The sequence below is a fragment of the Ascidia mentula genome, chromosome 8 (assembly GCF_947561715.1).
Source record: "Ascidia mentula chromosome 8, kaAscMent1.1, whole genome shotgun sequence".
Taxonomy (NCBI): Eukaryota; Metazoa; Chordata; class Ascidiacea; order Phlebobranchia; family Ascidiidae; genus Ascidia; species Ascidia mentula.
In genome coordinates, this window is record NC_138573.1 from 15,385,555 (window position 1) to 15,407,569 (window position 22,015).

The 22,015-nt window shown below is 37.0% G+C and overlaps 1 protein-coding gene across 6 annotated transcripts in view; it reads left to right on the forward strand.

Annotated features, from left to right (window-relative positions):
• The first annotated feature begins 1,324 nt into the window (after nt 1-1,324).
• Nucleotides 1,325-22,015, forward strand: part of LOC145912268 (uncharacterized) — a 31,121-nt gene continuing 10,430 nt past the window's right edge. For 2 of the 6 annotated variants that reach the window (XM_082999686.1, XM_082999687.1), the window contains exons 1-23: nt 1,325-1,564; nt 1,802-2,060; nt 9,455-9,604; nt 9,741-9,936; nt 10,479-10,574; nt 10,809-10,945; nt 11,379-11,498; nt 11,571-11,743; nt 11,936-12,020; nt 12,086-12,200; nt 12,510-12,626; nt 12,954-13,148; nt 13,960-14,156; nt 14,536-14,646; nt 14,848-15,012; nt 15,255-15,364; nt 15,512-15,707; nt 16,064-16,232; nt 16,470-16,601; nt 20,057-20,249; nt 20,695-20,819; nt 21,135-21,248; nt 21,645-21,704. In XM_082999686.1, coding sequence (XP_082855812.1) covers nt 1,473-1,564; nt 1,802-2,060; nt 9,455-9,604; nt 9,741-9,936; nt 10,479-10,574; nt 10,809-10,945; nt 11,379-11,498; nt 11,571-11,743; nt 11,936-12,020; nt 12,086-12,200; nt 12,510-12,626; nt 12,954-13,148; nt 13,960-14,156; nt 14,536-14,646; nt 14,848-15,012; nt 15,255-15,364; nt 15,512-15,707; nt 16,064-16,232; nt 16,470-16,601; nt 20,057-20,249; nt 20,695-20,819; nt 21,135-21,248; nt 21,645-21,704 — 3,307 coding nt within the window. In that variant the 5' untranslated portion in view covers nt 1,325-1,472. The remainder of the gene's footprint in view (nt 1,565-1,801; nt 2,061-9,454; nt 9,605-9,740; nt 9,937-10,478; nt 10,575-10,808; nt 10,946-11,378; nt 11,499-11,570; nt 11,744-11,935; nt 12,021-12,085; nt 12,201-12,509; nt 12,627-12,953; nt 13,149-13,959; nt 14,157-14,535; nt 14,647-14,847; nt 15,013-15,254; nt 15,365-15,511; nt 15,708-16,063; nt 16,233-16,469; nt 16,602-20,056; nt 20,250-20,694; nt 20,820-21,134; nt 21,249-21,644; nt 21,705-22,015) is intronic. The other 4 variants (XM_082999688.1, XM_082999691.1, XM_082999689.1 and 1 more) reach the window with 3 other exon arrangements.

The following is a 22,015-nucleotide window of genomic DNA, read 5'->3' on the forward strand; positions in this document are numbered from 1 at the left end:
GATGTCCTTCGAAAGCAGGACAGTATGTGATTATTTGCTGTAAAGGATTTGTGCAAAGTTTTATAAGCAAAAGTTTTTAAGCTGTGTGAACAAGGCTAGGCGTGGCAAGGGAGATTTCCACAGGTTTAATCTTGTTCTTCCTTAATCAAAACAATTAAAGACACTAATACAAACCGAGAGCAAGACATCATTAAATTGATCTGCGCTTATTGAATTAAAAGTGATGAAATGTAAAAAGGCGGAAGGGTGGCCACAAAATTTGCATTAAACTCGTAAGCCTTTTGCTAGTGCTAAAGGACTGTAGGTAGCACATTTTATGAATATTGCTTGTAGACCTACATTTGTTCTCAAAAGCTTAACCTCTAACACCAACCACGGTGTTTTCTTTAATTGCGGAATACTACACCCTGTCACTTAACAAGATAACAGCGACCAACTCTATATACAGGGACTCTTCTTGCGCTAACAACAAGGCTGGCTTGCATCGATTGGCACGTCAATTATATACATATGACGCTATAACACAATGGCATGAAAAACGGAAATTGTCTTCATTTTGATATCAACATTTGATATAGTTCTGTCAACATTAAAAAATAGCTGCGAAGCGTACTTCGTTACCGAAGGCACTTTAATAGCTTTGGCCACACAAAATTCGAATTTCAACTGGTGAAAACGGTCATCTAAAATAAATATTTATTTATTGGAGGAATCAACTTTATCTTCCTGAAATGATGTTTATACATTGCTCACTTCAATTTGTTTCTTGTACATTTACCATGTAAAATTCTTCATGGTTTAATGTCCGCTAGATGATGCAATTGAGCAGTTAATTTTGGCGCCTTTTTGAATTTGCCTCCAAAAGCTGAAGTGGGACATTTATTTGTTTGTGCCACAGACCGTGGATTTACAGATTGTTCATCCCTGTGTCAGGCATGACTGTTCTTTGAACTGTTCAGACTGTTCTGAAAGACAGAAGAAAGGGCCATGTGTACCAAAGCCCGTGCTGTTTGCTTACCAGTTAGGCTACTAAGCTTTAAAACGTCTTGTAACGCAGAGATGCTTGCTAGTTGCAGTTAAAGAGTAGAATGGCAACAGGGATTAAGTTATTAATGCACAGGCTATTCTTGAAAATAAAGAAAGCAATTTTTTTATCATAAATATATGCAAAGATGCCTGTCTTTATGCAAGAATGAGTCAACATTTGGCAAGATTTTAAAAAGTATTACGATTTTTGTACCAAATGAAACTATAATAGCACTATTACTGCCCAGCTATGAAGTTTAGTTTTGTAAATAGTTGCACTGTCTTTCTTTGTAGGACCAAATATTTACGTATAAAGCATGATTATACAACTGCAATGGAAATGACCATGTACAAAGTTCCTACTGTGCAATATGAGTTACTGACTTAAATTGTAAAAAAGCCTGCCTATGCACTTATTACTGAAAGATAATTTTAACCAATAAGCCATGGTGATCAGTACTAATGATGACCTCGAAAAAGATGCTGAAACTTTGCCAGAAGGTGAAGAACAGCCAGGACCTGTCAAGTTGTTCGACAGGTATCACATGCTATTAGTTGTATATCTGGATAAAATTTACATTCATCAAATTATCTATATTTTTTATTTGTTGTTGATTAAATTCTTCTCCAAAATACAGATGACCATTTGTTTTGTTTACTTTATGTTGCTGTTATGTGAGGTTTACATTTTTTTGTCATTGTAAGATTTGTGATGTGCTTTTAGGCAAGGTGACGTTTCAATTTCTTAACTATAACTTTAATCTATCACTTTCAGCTTTGTCCAAGCGCAAACATGTATCAAGACGCTTTCAACATTCCATGATCTTTGCAAAGCCATTGATGTAGAATATCCTCCTTCACAATCATCCAATGATCACTGTACCTTCTATCCTCGTCTCAAGAAGCACCTTTCTGACTCATGGAAAGCAAAGTCCTTGTGGTCCAAACTGGACAAGAGATTCTATGGGCCAGAGTATTTTCAAAATCCGAGAATGAGCAAAAATGATGGACAAAGAGTTGCAGAAAACACAAAAGTAGGTTGATCAATTTTTATGCTCTATTGTAATGATTTTGATGTAAACTTGAGTAATATCTTGTAGCGTTCTTCAGGAGAAGGTAATTGTTTGTGTATGGAAAGCGTGAAAAGAGCAGTAAACTCTATGTTTCACTTAAAATTCTCTTTCTACTGGTAAACAAAATGAGTCGTGCCACTCCTATATTTGGAATTCTGTTTGATTCCTTAGATGCATATTAAAAATTAATGAAACTCACAGAGTATATGCATATTAAAAGGGTGCTTAGGATTTTACTTATACTGAGGTAAACTCATAGTTTACTCACAAACAATATAAATACTGTATATATACAGTAAGTGTAGATTTGTCTTCACTGGATGTTTCAAGATGAAAAATATTCCTGATTGCCTTGTAGTCCAACATGCTTGCTATAGATATTGTAATCTATTAACTGAGTTAGCACTAGCAGTGGATATTGTCAGGATGTACATGGCTTTAAAATATGACATGGGGGGATTGTAATTTAATACATATGGCATAAAATTTGCAGCACGCTCTGACTTTGAATAGGGCGCCAAAACGGTTCATTCGCTCCACAGTTAATGCGGTCCTTCCCTTGTGCTACAATTTGTAACCGACGCGTCGACAGCATTCGGGTCGGTGCAGACAGGTTTAATAACTGCCCATCCTTCCGGGCGCGGGCTGGAGTATCGTCGTTTCAATTGCTTGGCAGTTTGTGCCACTTGTGGCGGTTAAACACTCATGTACAGCTCTTTGTCACAGGTTTGCCGGTCCGTAAAGTTAATTGGCGCTCCGTGAAAGGCGGATCCGGTAGCGGTTGGTTGGTAATACGCCTTGCGGGTCTTTTTGTATTGTTAACATTTAGTATATTGCTACTTTATCAAATTGTCGCTACGCACGTTTCCACTGATTTAAGTACGTGGGGTAGTTCTTAATAAGGAAGCTGGCAATAGTATTTGCTTATGTGGCAATTTATAATTTAATTACATTGGGTAAGAAACAAATTGGTTTGTATAAGTTTAAATTTATTTCCATCTATTGATTTGTTTTTAATTTATTGTGATTGTTACAAAACCCTGCTAAGACAACATACTAAAACTGCACTTAAAAAAGGACAATAATCGAAAAGCAAGGAAATGACAGTCGATCAATTTTCGCCAAACAAGTCAAGTTTATTGATTTGACGCCTCACCAAACTCGATAAATTACAAGGTTTTGTCTCTTTCCCAGTTTACACCGCAAGTTTTCGACGCACGTGACACCCCTTGCGTCACAGCGCGGTCTTGTCTCGTAATAATTGTGATCCCCAAACATGATAACATCATTTCAGTAAGCGTGGACGTGGATTTTCGATTAGACTAAAACCCTTCTTGTTGTACGTCGGACGGTTTATTGCAGTCTGTTGAAACTGTGGTCTGGTGCTTAGATGTTATCGGAACTCCAAAATTTGACACGAAAACGACAGTTTTTTCTCGATTTCCTATTGTTTTAACCTCATGGTTTAATTAGGTCTTACTCAAACACTTGCATCATTCTGCGCTATATCTTATTTTTGTAAAATATTAGGACAGTTGGCGTTTATAATTTCGGTTTTAACCTCCAGGTACAGTAATGAATAGATAGTGGTTCATATGCAGTAAAACACGTAATTTAGTGCAAATTACCGAGTTATATCAGTGACAACCAAACCAAATGTTTTCAATAATGTCTCTTCCACGGAAAAATAAAAGACCAGATGTAGAACATTTGCCGAGCGGATGCCAGTCACCTGCTGATACAACTGGTTTCCTTGTTTAGATCGACTCATCAATAAGCGTTAGAACATAAGCCAGTCGAATCGCTCAACAAGGCAACACTTTCTTGTTTGTGTTCATCAGTTGCGTTGTCTGGTTCGATCAAACTGACGACTGCGCACGTGGTTTTCACTTCTGTGTCATTTCTCCTCACGCGTTGTCGCAATTTGACGCAAAACGACAAAATTTCCGACGCCGACACAATTCGCCAGTAGCCTGTATCTAATGAGATAATGTGTTGAGCAGACGGAACATGGGACATTACGCGGTTATTTTTCTGCTCATTTAGTGATGTTTTTCCCGAAAATGACTTTTTCTTGGGCGGTCGGCGCTCGATTTTGTGTTTTTTGGCAAATCTGTACAAAAGGCCGCGGGAGTTTTTGACGCTTGTAGTGATGTTGGTGGGTAAACAAACACAGATCAGTTTAACCTTGTTGTTCACCGTGTTCGTGTGTCACTGACTGGTTTCTCGTCCAGTCGAAAAACTGTAGGTTTAACATCCTTCTACTTCACTCCAGCCATGATAGCGGGGCAAGAAATACACAAATTTGTCTCTGAGTACGTCAAGGAAGTGAACATTTTATCTCTTATATTCTGTAACGCCCAAACAAACCTAAAACCAAAACAACGTATTGTGGAAATTAGAGCATAGCGTATAAGGATGGCTGTTGATATCGACCGTGTTTAAAACCCCAGTGACCCAAGAAGTTCGCTATTCATATCTTCGTGTTGAATACTTCATTGATTTCGATTCAATCCTTTTTCCCATGTTGATTTCTACTCGTAACCACGAAACTTTATGTGAACAAAGGTGGTGATTAAAATAGTTCACTGAAACCAGATATCACATAGGAGTTGCGTGCTTAGCGGTTTTATTGTCGATTTTAACAGGAGTGGGTGAATTTACCTTTCACATTTTCTAGTTAAGTTTTTTGGGTTTTCCGTTGTTCGCCTTTGGACGCGTATTTTATTTTAACAAAACAAATTCGTGTTGTTTTGTTGTAATTACACGGGTAACTCCATTGTAGGTGTGTTATAATGGGACTGATTTCCCGAAAGAAAAACACTTTTTATATTTAAATTAGCGCAGAGGAACCCTTCAAAACAAATTAACACCTTGCGTGTATTATAACGTTTACAAGCCGTTTCCTTTCACGAACTCCATTTTCCGGACTTGACACCTGTATGTAAAAACCGCACTGCCCACTGTAAGCCACATGTTTAACACAGCACGTGATATTTAATCAGGGACCATCTTTTAATAAAGGCACAAAATTAAGCACATCGTGCCACCACAAACCGCTTAACCCACGTACAGAAACGTCAATGAAAACCCAACCGTTTGATCAGGCGATGGCAAAATCCCGTTCAGTTGAATGCAATCATAGCGGGGGGCGTTTTTGATAGATTAGAACTGTTTCCCGGCACTGTCAGTCGTCTGCCTTCCCATATGTTTCCTACGCATTCGCGCCGGCGCCCAGTCCCAAGCAAATGTAAACAGGACGGCCGGCAGCCCCCTTGGGCGGCCGCAGACTAGTGTCGTCACAATGTCTTTGCGTAAAGCCTCTGCTGGGCCTTATGGCGTAATAAAAGGGCAACGAAACGAAAGCCGATTTCACGACGCTGCGTTTTGTGATATCACGTGACGGTGTGTGACGTTACCGATCAACAACAAAGCAGTTGTGTGTGTACTGTTTGTCTCTATCCTGAAAAGTGAATCATCTAATCTTGCCCCTGGCAAAACAGCCTATGTTTTTGTAGCACTTTGGTGTTGATTGCGATTGTTTTGCTTGAAAACCGCATGCTTGCCACGCGTGAACTTTCAAGTATCAAACACTGCGTTACAGTTTAGGAGAAAATCGTTTGGTGGTGAACTAAGTAATTTCCAAGGTAGTTTTTCGTGGAGTGGTTTCCAAACCTAGCGTCGTGATGCCTTGGTGTGTGTTGTTTCGAGTATTCTGGGAAGTCGTGTAATATTTTAATCTAAAAAAGTGGCGTTTTTGAAAAAAGGGCAGATAACAAGATAAGATATCCGCTTTCACCAACATAACAAATTTAAATCGTCACAGTTTAATTTGCAAAAGCGATAATGATGAGGCCAACAAGCAAAATATATATATCTAGGAAAAACGTCAAACAAACGACATAGGACTGTACAGGAGTTGTTCAATACATCTGTTACGAAGTCTTTGTTGGCCATAAAGATAACAGGAGATTCCGATAATACGAACTTCCATTCGTCCCAATTAAGTTCAGATGCGTCGCAACTGCGTTGAAACTTTCCAAATGCTTTACAGGTTAAACAAGTTTGGGGCCACTGCCTGAAGGCACTTGATTTGTAATCTTATATTTTCGAAAGTTATATTTTAAGTGTGTCCTTGCGCCACGCTGCTTTACATTCGTCATTACACAATCGTCAGAATCATCTTGTAAATTGATTCCCATAACCACTGGATATATACCACGGGTGGCATGAATCACTTCTAGGTTTAACCTCAACTCGCAACGTCGTAAAGGTCATTCAATGAAAAGCTAACAATAGCTGGGGCATGGATCGACGGAGAACTGATTTCTCAGCAACTGTATTGTAAGTACCGAAAACGTTTGGTTTGCAAAGAAGTTGATAGCTTTCCTGGTTTCATTTTTTATGTCTGTGTACTTGTAGTTGATATTATTGGTCACTACGTCATGCATGTCATGAACTTCGAACCGTTCTCAGATTATGCAGTAACACGCGCGGTTACCAATCTGATGGTCAGTGTGATTTTTTTAAAACTGCCACTGACAGTACTTCATTTATATTAGATATTGTATACATTTAAACTTGTGTGTGATGTTACTGTAAGTATTGCCCTTGGTATTACAACAAATCAGTTACAAAAAATGGAATCTGGATCATCCACTAAAGATAAATGCTTTTCACAACATGGCCTAACCCACGTTCACCAACTGAAAACACCAATGTTTCTTGATGTATCCGTTTTTTCTTATATTGTAACTACCACATGTACCACAGTCTAATAAATGATCAGGCTTTTGTCATATATAATATCACGTACTTGTGCAGTTAAGCGTATTACATGTCCAAATAAGACGCCGTAAACTTTAATCGAAGCTTTCCTATTGGTTTTTAAACCTCTGTCTCGTGTCTTCCACCCGAGTAAACAACCCAACCTGTACGCCATTAACAGAAGCGTGAATAATAGATGAGAGCACTTGAGAATTAAGCAGCTGGGGCCTCAACGCTCAAGCGCAGCAAGTTTAAACTGAATGTGAATTTCGATAATTGTCTCAAGTTGCGCATCTGTCTTAAAGAGGTGCGCTGTCACAATTGTAAGTGTCATTTTTATTGCTTTGTTTTTGTTGTTGTTGTAATTCGGTTGGCGGCGAGCAGCGGTAAACATACAGTCGAGAAATTTGTCCGTTTTATGTCACACAAATGTATTCTTGCCAAAACAGTTCCCAATTCTACATTCCTGTTCACGTGACAACATGACTACGAAAAAGTGGATCTAGGTTAGGTCGACCTCAGACAGTACACAACACATTGCACGTTGATTGACTCTAATTGGAAGTGGACCAACATAAACCGTTCACAGAGCCCTTTTCCGAGCGATGTCTATCGAGTGCGTGCTGCTCTAACTTCCATATTTTCACGAAAGTGCATTATGGACTCTTTCGTCGAAGCGCATCCAGTCGAATAATATTACGCCTTTAAATCTTTCTTCGCTGTGGTATACAGCGCAATAAATTTCTCCGCGTATTTAAATTTCCAGGGTTAACCTTTTCGGTTCGATGATGTGCGAAGTGTAGTGGAGATATCACGCATCAATACGAAATTTAATAACATGGCCCGAACAAAACTGGAAATACTAAATACAACGCACAAGTAATTCATGCAAATCGCATGGCAGACAGGATCACCCCACTGCGCAGGTCTTAACTTGACAATCACAGCTATCGTAATGCAATTAATTCATTTTTTATTCCCTCAATTGACGAAAAGCCCAGCCAGCTTTACTGTTTATCGTCGCCTAATTTTAAAGCGCGCAAGTTTTGAAGGAAGCAGTTGGTGATGCAGTGTTTCCAGCTCGTGTACCAAAGGCCATGGGTTTGTTTACTGTCGGTTTAAACAACTCAACTCCCGTCATTATTGTTTATCAGGTTCGAGATAAGAGCAAGGCCAGCAGGTTTTGATGCAAAGGGAACCAGTTTTCTTGCTGCAAACTTGACGGCATGTTTTAAGTTACTATCCTCCAACACACGTGTAAATTTGAAATCCAAAACGTTAATTATGTAACAAACAGTCTGAAGGTTTTTGAATAGCTCATAACACCATCGCTAAGACCAATGTGGCGCTATTGATGTGATCACAATATGTTTAATAATTTTTTTCTGTTATTGAAAGGTGCATCCAAACTATAGTCCTTTTTGTTTGCTACTTTTCGTTGGTCAGTAAACCTAAAGGTGGAATCCAAGTGTTCCTCCTGTCGATGCCGAGTACCAAAAACCTCCACCCGCCGCCGATGACGTAACAAAACAACACAAGTGCCAATTAATTATTTGCGCAATCTATCTACAATGTCGCGCCCTTCGTTCCTACTGACCCTTCTTCAAACCAGTATCTAAGTGCTCACGAGACCCAGAGTAAAACTACACAGCATATATGGAAAGGGAAACGTGTTGAAGAGCGTAGGGCTCAACCCACGCAACGCCCTGCACCGGGCAAAGACCTTTTCCGGCATTGCAAACATTTGCTCAGTCGTCGTTGTGTGTTCAACCCTGTAGCTCGTACCATCCCACTTACCTTTCTATTCGGAAACTCCATATTTGGCGAAACGGGACAATTGCAACTCGACGCCGCGTGTTTGTTTTGTTGATACTTACACCTTTTCACCGAATTTGGCACGCTCAGTTATTACCTTACATCACCCATTTCACTTATTGTGGTCACCCCTGCATATAACAGTGGTTTCAAACAGGATCATCCTATTGTTCGAGTCAAAATTTTGCGTTTCCAAAGCAAGTTCCAATGAAATATATTGCTTAGGATCTCATTGCACATATCAAGCAGCCTTTGTTGTAGCAATTCTGATTTTTTCTGTTCCAAAATCTATTGCAATGTGTAGCCGTGATTGATGACCTTATTAGTTACAGTAGCTCTCGCCTTGCCTACATATCTTTATTTTAATCTCAGTGCTCAATTATTTATTCCCCACTTGCAAATCAGGACTAAAATAATTTCCCAGCGGGATTGGAAATGGTGTCGAGAAAATCTGCCACAATTGGCACCCTGTCACCCTCAACAATCTTGTATTGATTTTCGTGACACTATCTTTATTTTAATCTCAGTGCTCAATTATTTATTCCCCACTTGCAAATCAGGACTAAAATAATTTCCCAGCGGGATTGGAAATGGTGTCGAGAAAATCTGCCACAATTGGCACCCTGTCACCCTCAACAATCTTGTATTGATTTTCGTGACACTATGTCACAAGGCTTAGTTGATTAGGAAACAAACCAATGTTACAATTATTGTGGTTTAGATTGATTAAAAAGGAAAATTTTAAGCAGTAAAATGCAATATTTTTTGTGCAGGTTCTAATTATTGGAGCTGGACCATGTGGTCTTCGCACTGCAATAGAGATGGCCTGCCTTGGTGCCAAAGCCATTGTTTTGGAGAAACGAGACACATTTTCAAGAAACAATGTGCTACATCTTTGGCCTTTCATCATTACAGACCTAAAGGTAACAGTTATTTCAACCCATGAATAAATGTGTAAAAAGGGTTTGTTTAAGATTTTTTTTGGACACAATAACTATTTTTTTTTCTAAAGTTCTTTTTTTATTGTGATGTAATGCATTTTTGATAACGGTTAAACAGACTCTGGGTGCCAAAAAATTCTACGGTCGGTTCTGTGCTGGGGCGATCGATCACATCTCCATCCGTCAACTTCAACTTATCCTGCTCAAAACTGCCCTTCTTTTTGGTGTTGAAATTGTCGTCAACGTTTCTTTCGAGTGTTTGTCCCTTCCAGCTGACCCTGTAATTTGTGAGGATGGGTCAGTGCAGCAAAAAGGTAATTGTTGTTATTTTTGAAAGATTTGTCACTGAATGCTACATAATCAGGCCCACACATGAGTTCAAGAAATTATTAAATTGTATACAAGTATATACAGAATTTCTGACAGATTACTATTCAAGTAATTCATGGTTCTATAATGTAACTTTGTCAATATTATGCTGCAAAATAATGTCAAGAACTTAGTCCTAAACAGTTGAAAAGTTGAAAGTGCTTACTTTCAAAAGCACTTTTCACATTATAGTCAGTTTGAAGATGTAAAAAAACTCCTGATGCAGTGGAGCCCGTGCATTCATATAACTGCCACTCACACTATGAACTAGACTTCAACTTGCTCTTGAACATGAACTTGACATCACACTTCCAAGGGCTCTTCACAGGGGTTTAACATGGCAATAAGTCAACACACAATACATAGAACACTAATCCTTTTTTTAATTTTGTATATACCTTGTTTTGCAATTTGAGAGTTTAACCTCCAACCTGCCTTATTCATTTATTGTTGTGAAAGTTTTGTGTAATTCAATTATTTCTTGCAGGGTGGTCAGCTGTTGTTAGCCCAAACAATCACCCAGTATCCAATTTCGAGTTTGAAGTTATTGTTGGCGCAGATGGTAAACGTAATACACTGCAAGGTACGGAGTGCATACATTATGAATTAGCTGTTGGGTATTCCGCCCTTTTTGTGTTTTTGAACAATATGATGTAACCATGGATAGGTGCCATGACATGACACAGTCCTTGTGTTTTTGTGCTTTTTACAACTTTGTTTACAAAAGTCTGGAGACAATGGTTAATCTTGTTTTACAATGTAATTTTATACAAGACCTTTGAACTTTCGACCATGAAAATTTGACATTCGTTTGTAGGATTTAAGCGCAAGGAGTTTCGGGGCAAGTTGGCCATCGGTTTGACCGTAAACTTCAAAAACCGCCACACTACAGCTGAAGCCAAAGTCCAAGAGATCAGTGGTGTTGCATACATCTTCAACCAGGAGTTTTTTAAGGTGACAATATACATTGCATGTTGTGTAAAATGCAAAACTGCTTGCCAACAGTGTGTACAGAAGGGGTATATTTGTGACTAAATCTGTTCTTTATTTTCTAAAAATCAACCCGCTTGCGCTGATAATGTCACATTGGCATTTTAAAGTTTATGACACGCTGTTTTATTAATTGCTATTCAGGATGAACTGCCTTTAACTGTTGCTATCCGTGCGTTGGCTTTAATGGGCTTGTGCAATTATGCAATTAATAAAAAATCATATTTTTAGCAAATACTTTTTGACATTTAATCTCTGTACAAATTAACAAGATCTGTTTGCACAAAATTAACATTATAACCAAACAATAATGCAGTGTATACCAGTGGGCATAAATTGTCGGAGAAAAAAGTTTCTGAAAAAGTTCTGAACAAACATTATGTGTTTTTGTTTACAGGAATTGTGCAGAACCACTAACATTGATCTCGAGAACATCGTTTACTACAAGGGAGATACACATTATTTTGTGATGACAGCCAAAAAGCACAGTCTTATAAGCAAAGGTGTCCTCAGGAAGGTAGGCAACGTGACCTTAATAATATTTTGTCTTTTGCATTCAAGTAGCCTAATATATTTTCTTTTATTCAAGGATTATGAGGACACAGAAAGGTTGCTTTGTTATGCAAATGTTGACCAAGAAGCTTTAATGATCTACGCTCGTGAGGCAGCCGACTTTTCAACCAATCACAAACTCCCAAATTTGGAGTTTGCTATTAACCAATATGGACAACCTGACATTGCTCTCTTCGACTTCACATGCATGTTAGTAAACATTTTATAGAAATATTTTACAAGTACAAGCAATTCAATGTAGTACTTTTTAGCAAGAAAAATGTTTTTGTCGATCTATTTCAGTCATTACTTTTTACTATTGAGTTAATGTGAATTAGGAGGAGTGTTTTGTAATTCAACTTTTGTATGAATATAATCCTCTATTTTGCAAATTTTTGACAGGTATGCCGCTGAAAATGCTGCCCTGTTTCGTGAGACCAAAGACCGAAAATTATTGTCGTGTCTTGTTGGGGACAGCTTGCTAGAGGTTGGTTGTCCACATTCACTTAAGTAATTTTAGTTTCACCTTTAACAATTCGTGTTTTTTCTCAGCCGTTTTGGCCAATGGGAACAGGCTGTGCTCGAGGATTTCTGGCCGCCTTTGACCTAGTTTGGATGGTCAGAAATCTCTGCCTCAAGAAGGAGGCAATGAACAACAACCAGATTGGTAAATTGCAATAAAAATATCAAGGTGACATTAGTGTTAAGTCACATACCTAACTAGTTATTATAATAAAGCTTTAAACAAGTCAAAACAGGCTAGTTTTTTTTCCATGCCAGGCTGAGGCAACTCACTGGAAAGCCCAGGGTTTTGAGTTCGCATCTCAAAAGCACATAAGCCCTCACTTCTGCTGCCTTTTTATACATTTAGGCTAATTGTGGTGCTTTGGAGATGCCTGTCATTTTATATGAGATAGGCAATGCAGAAAGCTAAATTAATTTAAAATAATTTTGTAAACAAAGAATGTTTTTGCAGACCAGGTTGGCAACTTGGCAGAACTGGAAGTTTTGGCCGAGCGGGAATCTATTTATCGACTTCTCCATCACACGACACCACAAAATACAGGCAAAAACTGGGCCAACTATACTATAGGTGAGCAATGGACGTTGTCAGTAAACTTGAAATCACTAAAAAGTAAAAGGTTTGCCGACATGCTACAATTTTGTTTTTAATTTCCCAACCAAAGATAAGTATCAGATATTAACAATATTTTTTTATTGTTGTTTTCTGTTTTACAATGCATTTATAAATTCAAATAAATAATGTATATAGTATAATTAAGTTCTCAAAGCAGTTATAAATTCAACTTTTTGAAATCCTAATTAAAGTTTCAGCCATAAAGTCCCACCTAAAAAAGAAATGACCCAATAAGGTATAAAACAATCCTGCCCCGATGAAAAATTTTATTTTCATGTGCAGACCCTTTCACTCGATACACCAACTTGAACATGAAGAAGGTGTCGGTGAAGCAAGTTCGATCCTTGTACATCTCCGACAAAGATCAGATGGATGTTGTAGAAGAGGAAGAAAAAGTCTTCCAGGAGCCGATGGATGTTGATACGGAACCGAAAGCAGTCAAACACCAACATCTTAACCCTGCTTTAACGAGAAAAGGTGTGTTTTATGTTGTAGTGAAGGTTTGATGATGACTTGGGTCAAGTATTGTTGTGTAATGTCATCTTGCAAGAATTTTTGAATGAATTAAGCAGAAATTACTTTGCATAAATAATTTTTTTAATTATTGTTTTATAAATTTAAAATTTTTTTAATCGTAATGACTCCAATTATCCCACACCCGTTCAACAATAATCATATTTTATATGCAATTACATTTGCCTAATTTCTAGTATTTGGGATCTTTTCAAAGTTTGAGTCACTGCAAAATACTTGTTACAATCATTCAAGAACGCATTTAACAGCATTAGAGAACTGTTGCTGTGTTTCTATAGACAACAGCAAGCATTGCGAAAATATAGCCATGGTGTAATAATTGTGGTGTAACCAAAGGTTGACAGACTATTTACATTTGATTAATGATATTTACCTGTCACAAACTTTACGACAAAGCATTTTGCAATTATTTATCATTTAACATTTCCATTACTTCTTTCTTGCTACAGTTATTCTGTTTTGTGTGCCATCAATTTATATTCATCATGTTGATTTACACTTTGGTTCAAGAGCATTTAGCATGTACCTATTGTTTGGATACAGGTTATAAATAATGATTTAATTTTGCTGAATATTGAAGTATTCAAATTTTTTTAACCTTTTCAATGCTCAAAAAAATTTCAAGATCTTTGATAAAAAAAGCATACAAACCACCAAACAATGAAAATAAAAACATTGGTTTTTGCACTCACGTACCACCAAGTTTTCAATAGCAACAAATAACTATAACTCCATATTCATGTCATTTTACTAGTTTCCATTGTTCGATCAAACAAGCTACAGAACTGGTGCGGACGGATTACGCAAGGTTATGAGGCAGTTCACATTAAAGACATGTCTTCCTCTTGGAGAAGTGGGCTTGCATTGTGCGCGATTATCCACCAGTTCCGACCAGACCTCATTAAGTGGGAGGAATTAAACCCAATTGACATTGAACAAAACAATCAACTGGTATGTGGACAGTGGTTTTGTGTAATGTTCCAATACAACTTGTTTTTAGTGTTTTGGTTCTATTTTTTATGAGCTATACTTTTCTATGATAAAATTCTTCATTGTGTCGTGTCAGTCTCTGGTTCTTAACTTCGGTAGTTTCTCATGCACTACTAGTGACAGAATAATTTTTAAAACACTTTTAATAGTATGACCATTCCCAAAGTTACTACTTGCTTCCTTAAGTGTGACATATGGTGTGAAGTATGTTCATTATCTATGTTACTTTGAAACATAAAAATAAATTATTTTTAATGACTTGCAAAACTGCAAAACATTTTCGATTCATATGAGGTTTTTCTACAAGTTCAATCCTTTCCAATGTGTTTCTTCGTTGCAGGCTTTTGATCTTGCCGAAAAGCACCTCGGAATTTCACCCGTTATGACAGGATTGGAAATGGCAATGTGCAAAGATGTTGATAAACTGATCATGGTCACATATATATCCCAGGTAAGCTAAGCTGTGCTAAGAATTGCTTATATTATATATACATGTGGAAATAGAATGTGTATTAATGAAGTAACAAGCCTCTGATTGAAGTAAGTAAATTTATTGGAAAAATCGTTTTCACTTAAATGCTATGAGCAAATCGGAGGCTTGTTACTTTTTTGTGTTGATGCTGATCTACATTGGAAAGTGTTTTTTTGTCAGTTTTACGAAGTGTTTAAAAATGAAACTCCCGCTGGTTGCCCCATCGATGACAAGGACAGCAAAGTTGAAAACCACGATGTCCCGAAAAGTCCGCTCAGTTCAACGTCTCCTGTCGGTCTTCTCATCCGGTTTACAAATCACCTAACTAAGAGAAAGTCGTACAATGTGAGAAAACCATTCACTTGAATATATTCTATAAATGAAGTTTTAAGAAGTATTTGACTAGTGTTATATAGTAGTGGCAAGTCAAAAATAAGTAGTATATGAGCTTATTCTAAAAATTTTAATTGAAAACTTTTTTTGGACTTTGAGGAATTGATTGTAGTGTCAGGCTTGCAAATCTCTACCATATTTTCACCCTGGTTCCATTTGTAAAACAAAATGTTCACTCTATCCTTGCATATCAGGTTAAACAGGATGACCCTGTGAAGAAAAAGAAATATGGAGGCTTCTTCAAAAGAAGGGGAAGCACCTCATCTGAAACTATTCTTGAGCATGACGACAAGGAAAACGCAGGGTATGTTGTCTGAAAAATAGACATTGTCAATTCATTGGTAATATTTTTTTTCTAGTATTCTTTGGTTTTAAGGATTAATTTGTTGTTGAAAAGTTAAATGTTCGTTTGTGGAAGGTGATAGGTTTTATTTATTTATATTTTTTGCAGAAAAACAGAAACTTCTGAAATAAAATCGTTGAAAGTTGGATCAACTGATGTCCAGCTTCGTCCTAAATCAGCCAAAGATGAGGGGTCAGTGCGCGTCAACCAGCGTGCAAGTAACAGGATCAGTGCTCTATCAAGTCAACTAATCTCGCAATGGGAACAAAACGCCCCCAACGAAGCTACATCAAGACCTGTTGTTGTTAGTTTTTGCTGTTTTTTTAAAATATGCAGATCTTTCCATTGGAATAGGCTTTGTTGGTGTTTGAATCACTATTTTCCTATTTTGGAACTGTCCTACATAAACACATAATAACTTTTCGCACCTTTTGTAGATATTTGACTTTTGAGGACATTGCTAATGTTCTCCTAGAGAGTTTGCTATTAAGAATGTGTCCAAAAATTTATTTCTAAATGCAGCCCCAAAAACTTCTTGCTTGTCTTGACAGATATCTTAATTGCATTAAAGCTCAAAACACTTTAAAAATGGCTAAAAAACTTGTGTTGTTGTTTAAATATGTTTCTACTACTTTTGACTGGCAATTGGCAATTTTTCAGAACATCCCAGAACAATCCACCAGCGACCGATGTTGTTTCTGTCAAAAGCGTGTTTATATTGTCGAGAGGATGAGCGCTGAGGGATTGTTTTTCCATCGGCAGTGCTTTGTTTGTACTCACTGTGGAGTGACGCTCCGAAGAGGGAATTATGAATTTCAATCGGAGACAGGTTATGGATGGCCAATTTATTCTCAGTGTTACAATATTTCTACATTATCACGTTGAACTTATTATTTTACATTGTAACTTTAAACTTAATATTATTTTTCCTCACAATTTTTTAGCAATTTGTAATGTTTTGGGTATTTAATTTTTTTAAATGGCTATTCCCGCAATGTATATTGAATGTGTTTTAATGTCTGTTAGGTTTTCATGCATTTCAACTGACACAAGTATTATATTTCAGGCAAATTCTACTGCAGAGCTCACTACTTTGCCCATTCTGGCGCTTTCAAAACTGCCCAACAGAAAGAAATTGAAAATTCTTCCACGGTTTCTGACAAAGCTGAAGACACACTCACTGCCCTTAACAACCAAGGTAGGTTATTCCAGTCACAACGTAAAATAGGGCTTGTTCAAGCAAAATCTGTGTCACATTTCTTTAACTTGTTAATCTGTACAAAGTATTTCAATTTTCAAACATTGTTCACAATAATTTTGAGTAATTTTTTCCCTTTTAATTCATTCCTATTTGAATTTTTTCTGGTTTGATTGTTTTCACATGTAGCTCCTGCATATATTCACTTTGTAGTTCTCACATTCATCACATTCACTTACTGAATTGTATTAATTAACTATCACCACTTCTATTCAATACACCACTACGTCACCACTGTAGCACAGATACATGACTCTCTGTAAGTGTTCACCTAAATAGCATGAACTAATTGCACTCTATATGGCAATGCGAAGGTATAGGGAAGGCTTTCTTTTGGCGCCTTTTGTCCCTACTGCTTGCCATGCTCACCTTTCTGCTGCACAAGTTTTGGAATGGCATGCTTTCTGTCTTTCGGGTCGGCTGGAATCGCCTCTGGCCTAAGACGGTGGCACCTATGAGTCCTGCGGTGCCCAAATTGGTAGTGAATGGCAAAGGAACTTTGGTTGAAGATGGAAAACCCAAAACTGAGTTCATGACTCGAATAAAAAGTTTAAAACGGAACAGTTATTCAGCTGAAAACATACAGAAGCTGAAGCCGGCAAGTTTGTCGAAATGGAACTCAACAGAAACTTTGACAAGAATTGACAAACCATCCCAATTTAACAAATTCCAAGCCATAGAAAAGCCGAGCACTTCCACTGAAAATACACCAAACTCAACAAAAACTAGCGGAAGCCGTATATTGCATTTCGCAAGTTGGATGGCAAATTGTTTATTTCTTAAATTATCACAAGCTACAAGGTCACTTCCCTCTTCACCAACGCTGACACAGTTTGCACTGGACTGGGTTTTACTACCTGTTGCTGCAACAGCACTGCTCTATTATCATCATACTGTGTTTGTCAGTCCCTTGTGAAACAGTGAAAAAATCTACCTGACATCAATTTATTTACTTACCTGTTTGTGAGTTTTTTAGTTTATAGAACATGTAGAATGTAAATATATTCGTGTATGTTTATTTATTTATTTTATCACTGTCATGTAGGATGATTGTGAGTTGACGATGTTCCAAACTCTCAATTTACATTTTGCTTTGTAGAATTTTGCCTAGTGTATCAATTTTCCTACCTTTAACAAACTACTAAATTAAGAGACCATATCTAAAGACCAAAGGAACGTACTTTACTCGATACTCCACATTCCAAATGTTATTAAAGTTTATTGTTTCAATATTAGACTTCTTTCAGTTACTATTTTATAAATAACTGCTCTATGAGCAAACCAACGCAACAATCCATAGTTCCAAAACTATTGTGAATGTTCCTTTCCACTGTGCTGTGATTGTTACTAAACATAGGTCATTGTTATCAAGTGCAATTATTCAACAGATTGTGCCACGTTTATATCAAGTTCCCATTACCTTACTGTGAAGGTTTTTGTTCCATTTTGTTGGGCAATGTGACTCCAAATTTTGTTCATGTACAAAGTGAATACTGAGCATGCAATGCTTTGTAGAATTGTTAGTTTAACTTTAAAAGTGAAAGAAATATTTTCGTTGTATATCAAGTGTATTGTTTTTTGTTGAAATTTTTTTTCTTTTTTTATAATTTTACCATCCAGGCATTTAAATAAGCACTCAATGTCACACTAGACCAACAAAACATGTACATGTTGTAATCTGCTAACAATATGATCCAGTAACAGGTCGGGTGAACGTTTTTTCAGTATGTAAAGCTCCAATGTGAAACGAGAGTAGAGGGTTCATTGACCTTGAAAACTTGCACCTGTGTTATCCATTGTGACGTGAAACCCTTGCTATATTATCATCACATAATAGGTTTTGAGATCCAGTGACCAATAACAGTTTCAGTGCCACACCTTTATCCATTATGTTTCTCTTTTTATTTTCCCTTTGTGCGTCAAGTGCCTTACAATGTAGTAATTTTCAACAGTGTTATATTAGGTAAAGTAGGGTATACTTATTGATGTTTATAGAATGTTATTGTTGCAAATTTCCTTCTTGGTTTTTGGTTTGAAATCTTACTGAAGCCTTGTAAATGCTGTAGCAAGTTGTGTTGCTTTTAAGCTCACAGGGTGAATAAAATAGTGCAAAAAACTACTCTAATTGATTCTGCCAAGGCAGTAGGTTTATGAGGGAATTAACTTAAACGAAGGTGGCGCTGCTACATGCTTAAATGACATCAGATTATGTTCTTAACTGTTCAAGGGGGCAACCCCCCTTTAGTGAATGCTTAAATTACCCACAATGCCTTGCTTTGCTCCTCCACTCCGCTCCCAAGCCCTCCTTTTCACCCCCTTTTTCTCATATGCTTATGACCTCACACAGGCCTTTGGACAGGAAACTGTGATGTCACAACTGTGTGTAATTGAAAATTGCCTTTTTCTTGTGCTTTCATTTGCTTGAGGGGCTGTGTTGTGATTTGCAAGAAATGTGTGCATTATGGCCCAAAGAAAAATATTATTTTGTCCTGCAAATGCTTGCTCCAGAATACATTTAACGTAACTTTAGGTTTTACTCATTTTCAACACAATGACAATATATTATCTTGGCATCATTCACGATACAACTCCTGCAAGTTCCAAATTTTCTTTTTTAAGTTCGTCATTAATTTCTTTGCTACCAAAATTTTCTTTTTCCAACTTGCAAACACCCATTCGAGTTTTGATAAATATACAAAAACTTTCCAGCACTTAAGTCCCATGGCTGCAAATGGAATGACCAAAACCAACAACTATTGTTACTTCAAACCCCTCACAACCATTATCGCTTTAAACCCATTTCACACTTTACTGTAGCTCACATTAACATCACCTTTCTCCCTGTTTCCATGAACCTTTTTATCTTCTGTATTTCTCATCACTGTCATGCTAATGCATTTACCATCAATCACCATTAGCTCTTGCATGCTCATTCGTGCTTAATACAATCTAGTCTATTTGACCTGAATCAGTAGAATTATTTTGCACAATTTACTGATCAAGGTTGTTGTGCTTTCATATCAACATATAGTTATCCAGAAATGCTTCCGGTTTCCCAATTGCTCGGTGTTTGATTTATGGCAGTGACTTCTCTAACATTGGTTTTGTATGCATTACATTTAACTTGGGCGCTTGAAAGTATTTACATTGCTTTTTATTCTTGCCATACCACTCTTTACTCGTTAGTGGTGACACAGTAAATTTATTTACCTTGCATTATAATACTTGGTGGCTTAAGCGATTTTGACTTGTTTGCAGTTTAAATGCACATTTTTGTCACTTTTTTGTGCATTTTGTTCACCCATGAAGCATGGCAGCTGTAGTGCATGACAGGTTGCTTGATAAGCTAGATGTTAGTTTTTCACCTTGCAACAAGAAATTCTTTTTTTCAACAGGAGTTAAGCTTCGAAGATCGCTGGAAGCAAAATCTTACAAAACCCCGGAGAGGATTGAACTGGAAAACATCCGTATATCCATGCTTAATGACCGCAAGGAACTTACAGAGGAAGCACTGAACAAACACAACCTGAGTAATGCTTCCCAACGTGAAGGATCTCCTCACCTGGGTGACATAGATGAGTTAATGAGGTATATATTTTTTGCTGGATTTAAATTTTGAATTTGGAGGTAACTGATCGGCACATCATGGAATTATTTTTGTGGTCACTGAAATATCAGATTCCATTTGAATAAGCGACATTGATGATGCCAATAATAAACATATATATATCAAACAATAAAGCAAGACAAGCGACTTGTAATTTTATACTAAAGTTGTTGCAAAAAAATCTGTTTTCCAGTCTATGTTGGCCATTAGGGTATCAGGAAAGTCTGCAACATAAACTTTCATCATGCTTGGATTGTTAAAATTGAAAAAAAATTACAGTAATATTTTTTTAATTTGAAGCGTCAGTAAAACTTTTTTAATCATTTTAAAAAACTTATAATACAACAAAACTTGTGAGAATAAAAACTTAACCTTTTAATTTTTTCTTTGATGTGAATGTGCAAAAGAGTTAAATTTGAAATGTAGTGATTCTTCTGATGAGGACATTGATTGGGAGGCAGTGCTCAAAGCTGCAAAGGAACAAGGAGATCATGATACAGGTGATAGTGAGAATGAGGGTGAAGAACATTCCTTCAGGTCCTCATCCAGAGGTAAATTCTTTCTTCTCATTGTGAAATTATTTCCAATATAGTTTAACCTAAAATTTGTGCCTCTTAATTGCAAAATGAACATTTAGACACAACTCAGTATTGGGCTTTTGTCACAAATGTCATAAACACATTTTGCTCTGTACTTTCAATAATGTAAAGTAATGCCATAGTCTTTTCCAGTTGCCATAACAACAGCTACTAACCCAGTCTTTGTCACGGTGTTAAATTGCTGAAAAACCGATAAATGATAGAATGCAAATAAGTATCAAACAAACAATAAACGTAAATACCAAAGTTTTGTTGGATAAAACGTAGGTTCCAATCGACATGACATTACAACCATGTCATGGCTGCACGATGGCTCGTACCTTCAAATTCCTGTGAACAATGGGTTTGACGATACCAGTACCATGGCTGACATAGCAGAAGGTATAAATGCACCCACCAGATATGCTACCAAACTAACCCTGGTTTGTCCATTAAACACCCATCCTTAACAACTTAGGCTTCCCAACTTTGCCTTTTGATGCCAAACCTTAATTTCCTAGTGTGGGTGTCCAAATATTCTGTCTTTGTGCCACTGATAAGGGTTTCACAAATGTATGAAACTTTTGCATGATCGTTTTCCACAAAATATTCTAGAAAATGTAGCTGTACAATATCCTACACTCGTTTTCTCTGATGCACTTTTGCTTGGTTTGGTAAAACTTGGTTGGTTTTCACTTACTGATGGTTTTGATTTGAAATCAAAACCATCTTCAGTTCAATGAACAGAGGACACTGGTTGTATTTAGGGGATTTGTATTCAATTGCAATTTGTTGCAGACAAAATGGACTATAGCAATTACTCAACACTGCGCCGTCCGTTAACCCCAGTCAAAGAAGGTATTTTGGTGGCTGACACCAGAAAAAAGATATCTGCATGCTTTCTTTTGACAGACAGAAAAACTTCCTTTCAACTTTTTAGGAAAAGCATTATTTTTGTGGGTGAAAAGTTTTTTTTTGCAAATAATTCAATTTCCTTTTGTTTTCTTTTCGGTGTTTGCATTTTGGTTGGTGAACTTGACTTAACTGAAAGCAGAACAAGAATTGAATCCAAAAAATTGCTACCCTTGCTTCACTAAATCACATTTTAGTGGATTTTGTGTGTTGTTGCTTGCTGATATTTTGTCTTTCTTTCGGCCGACAAAAGAATG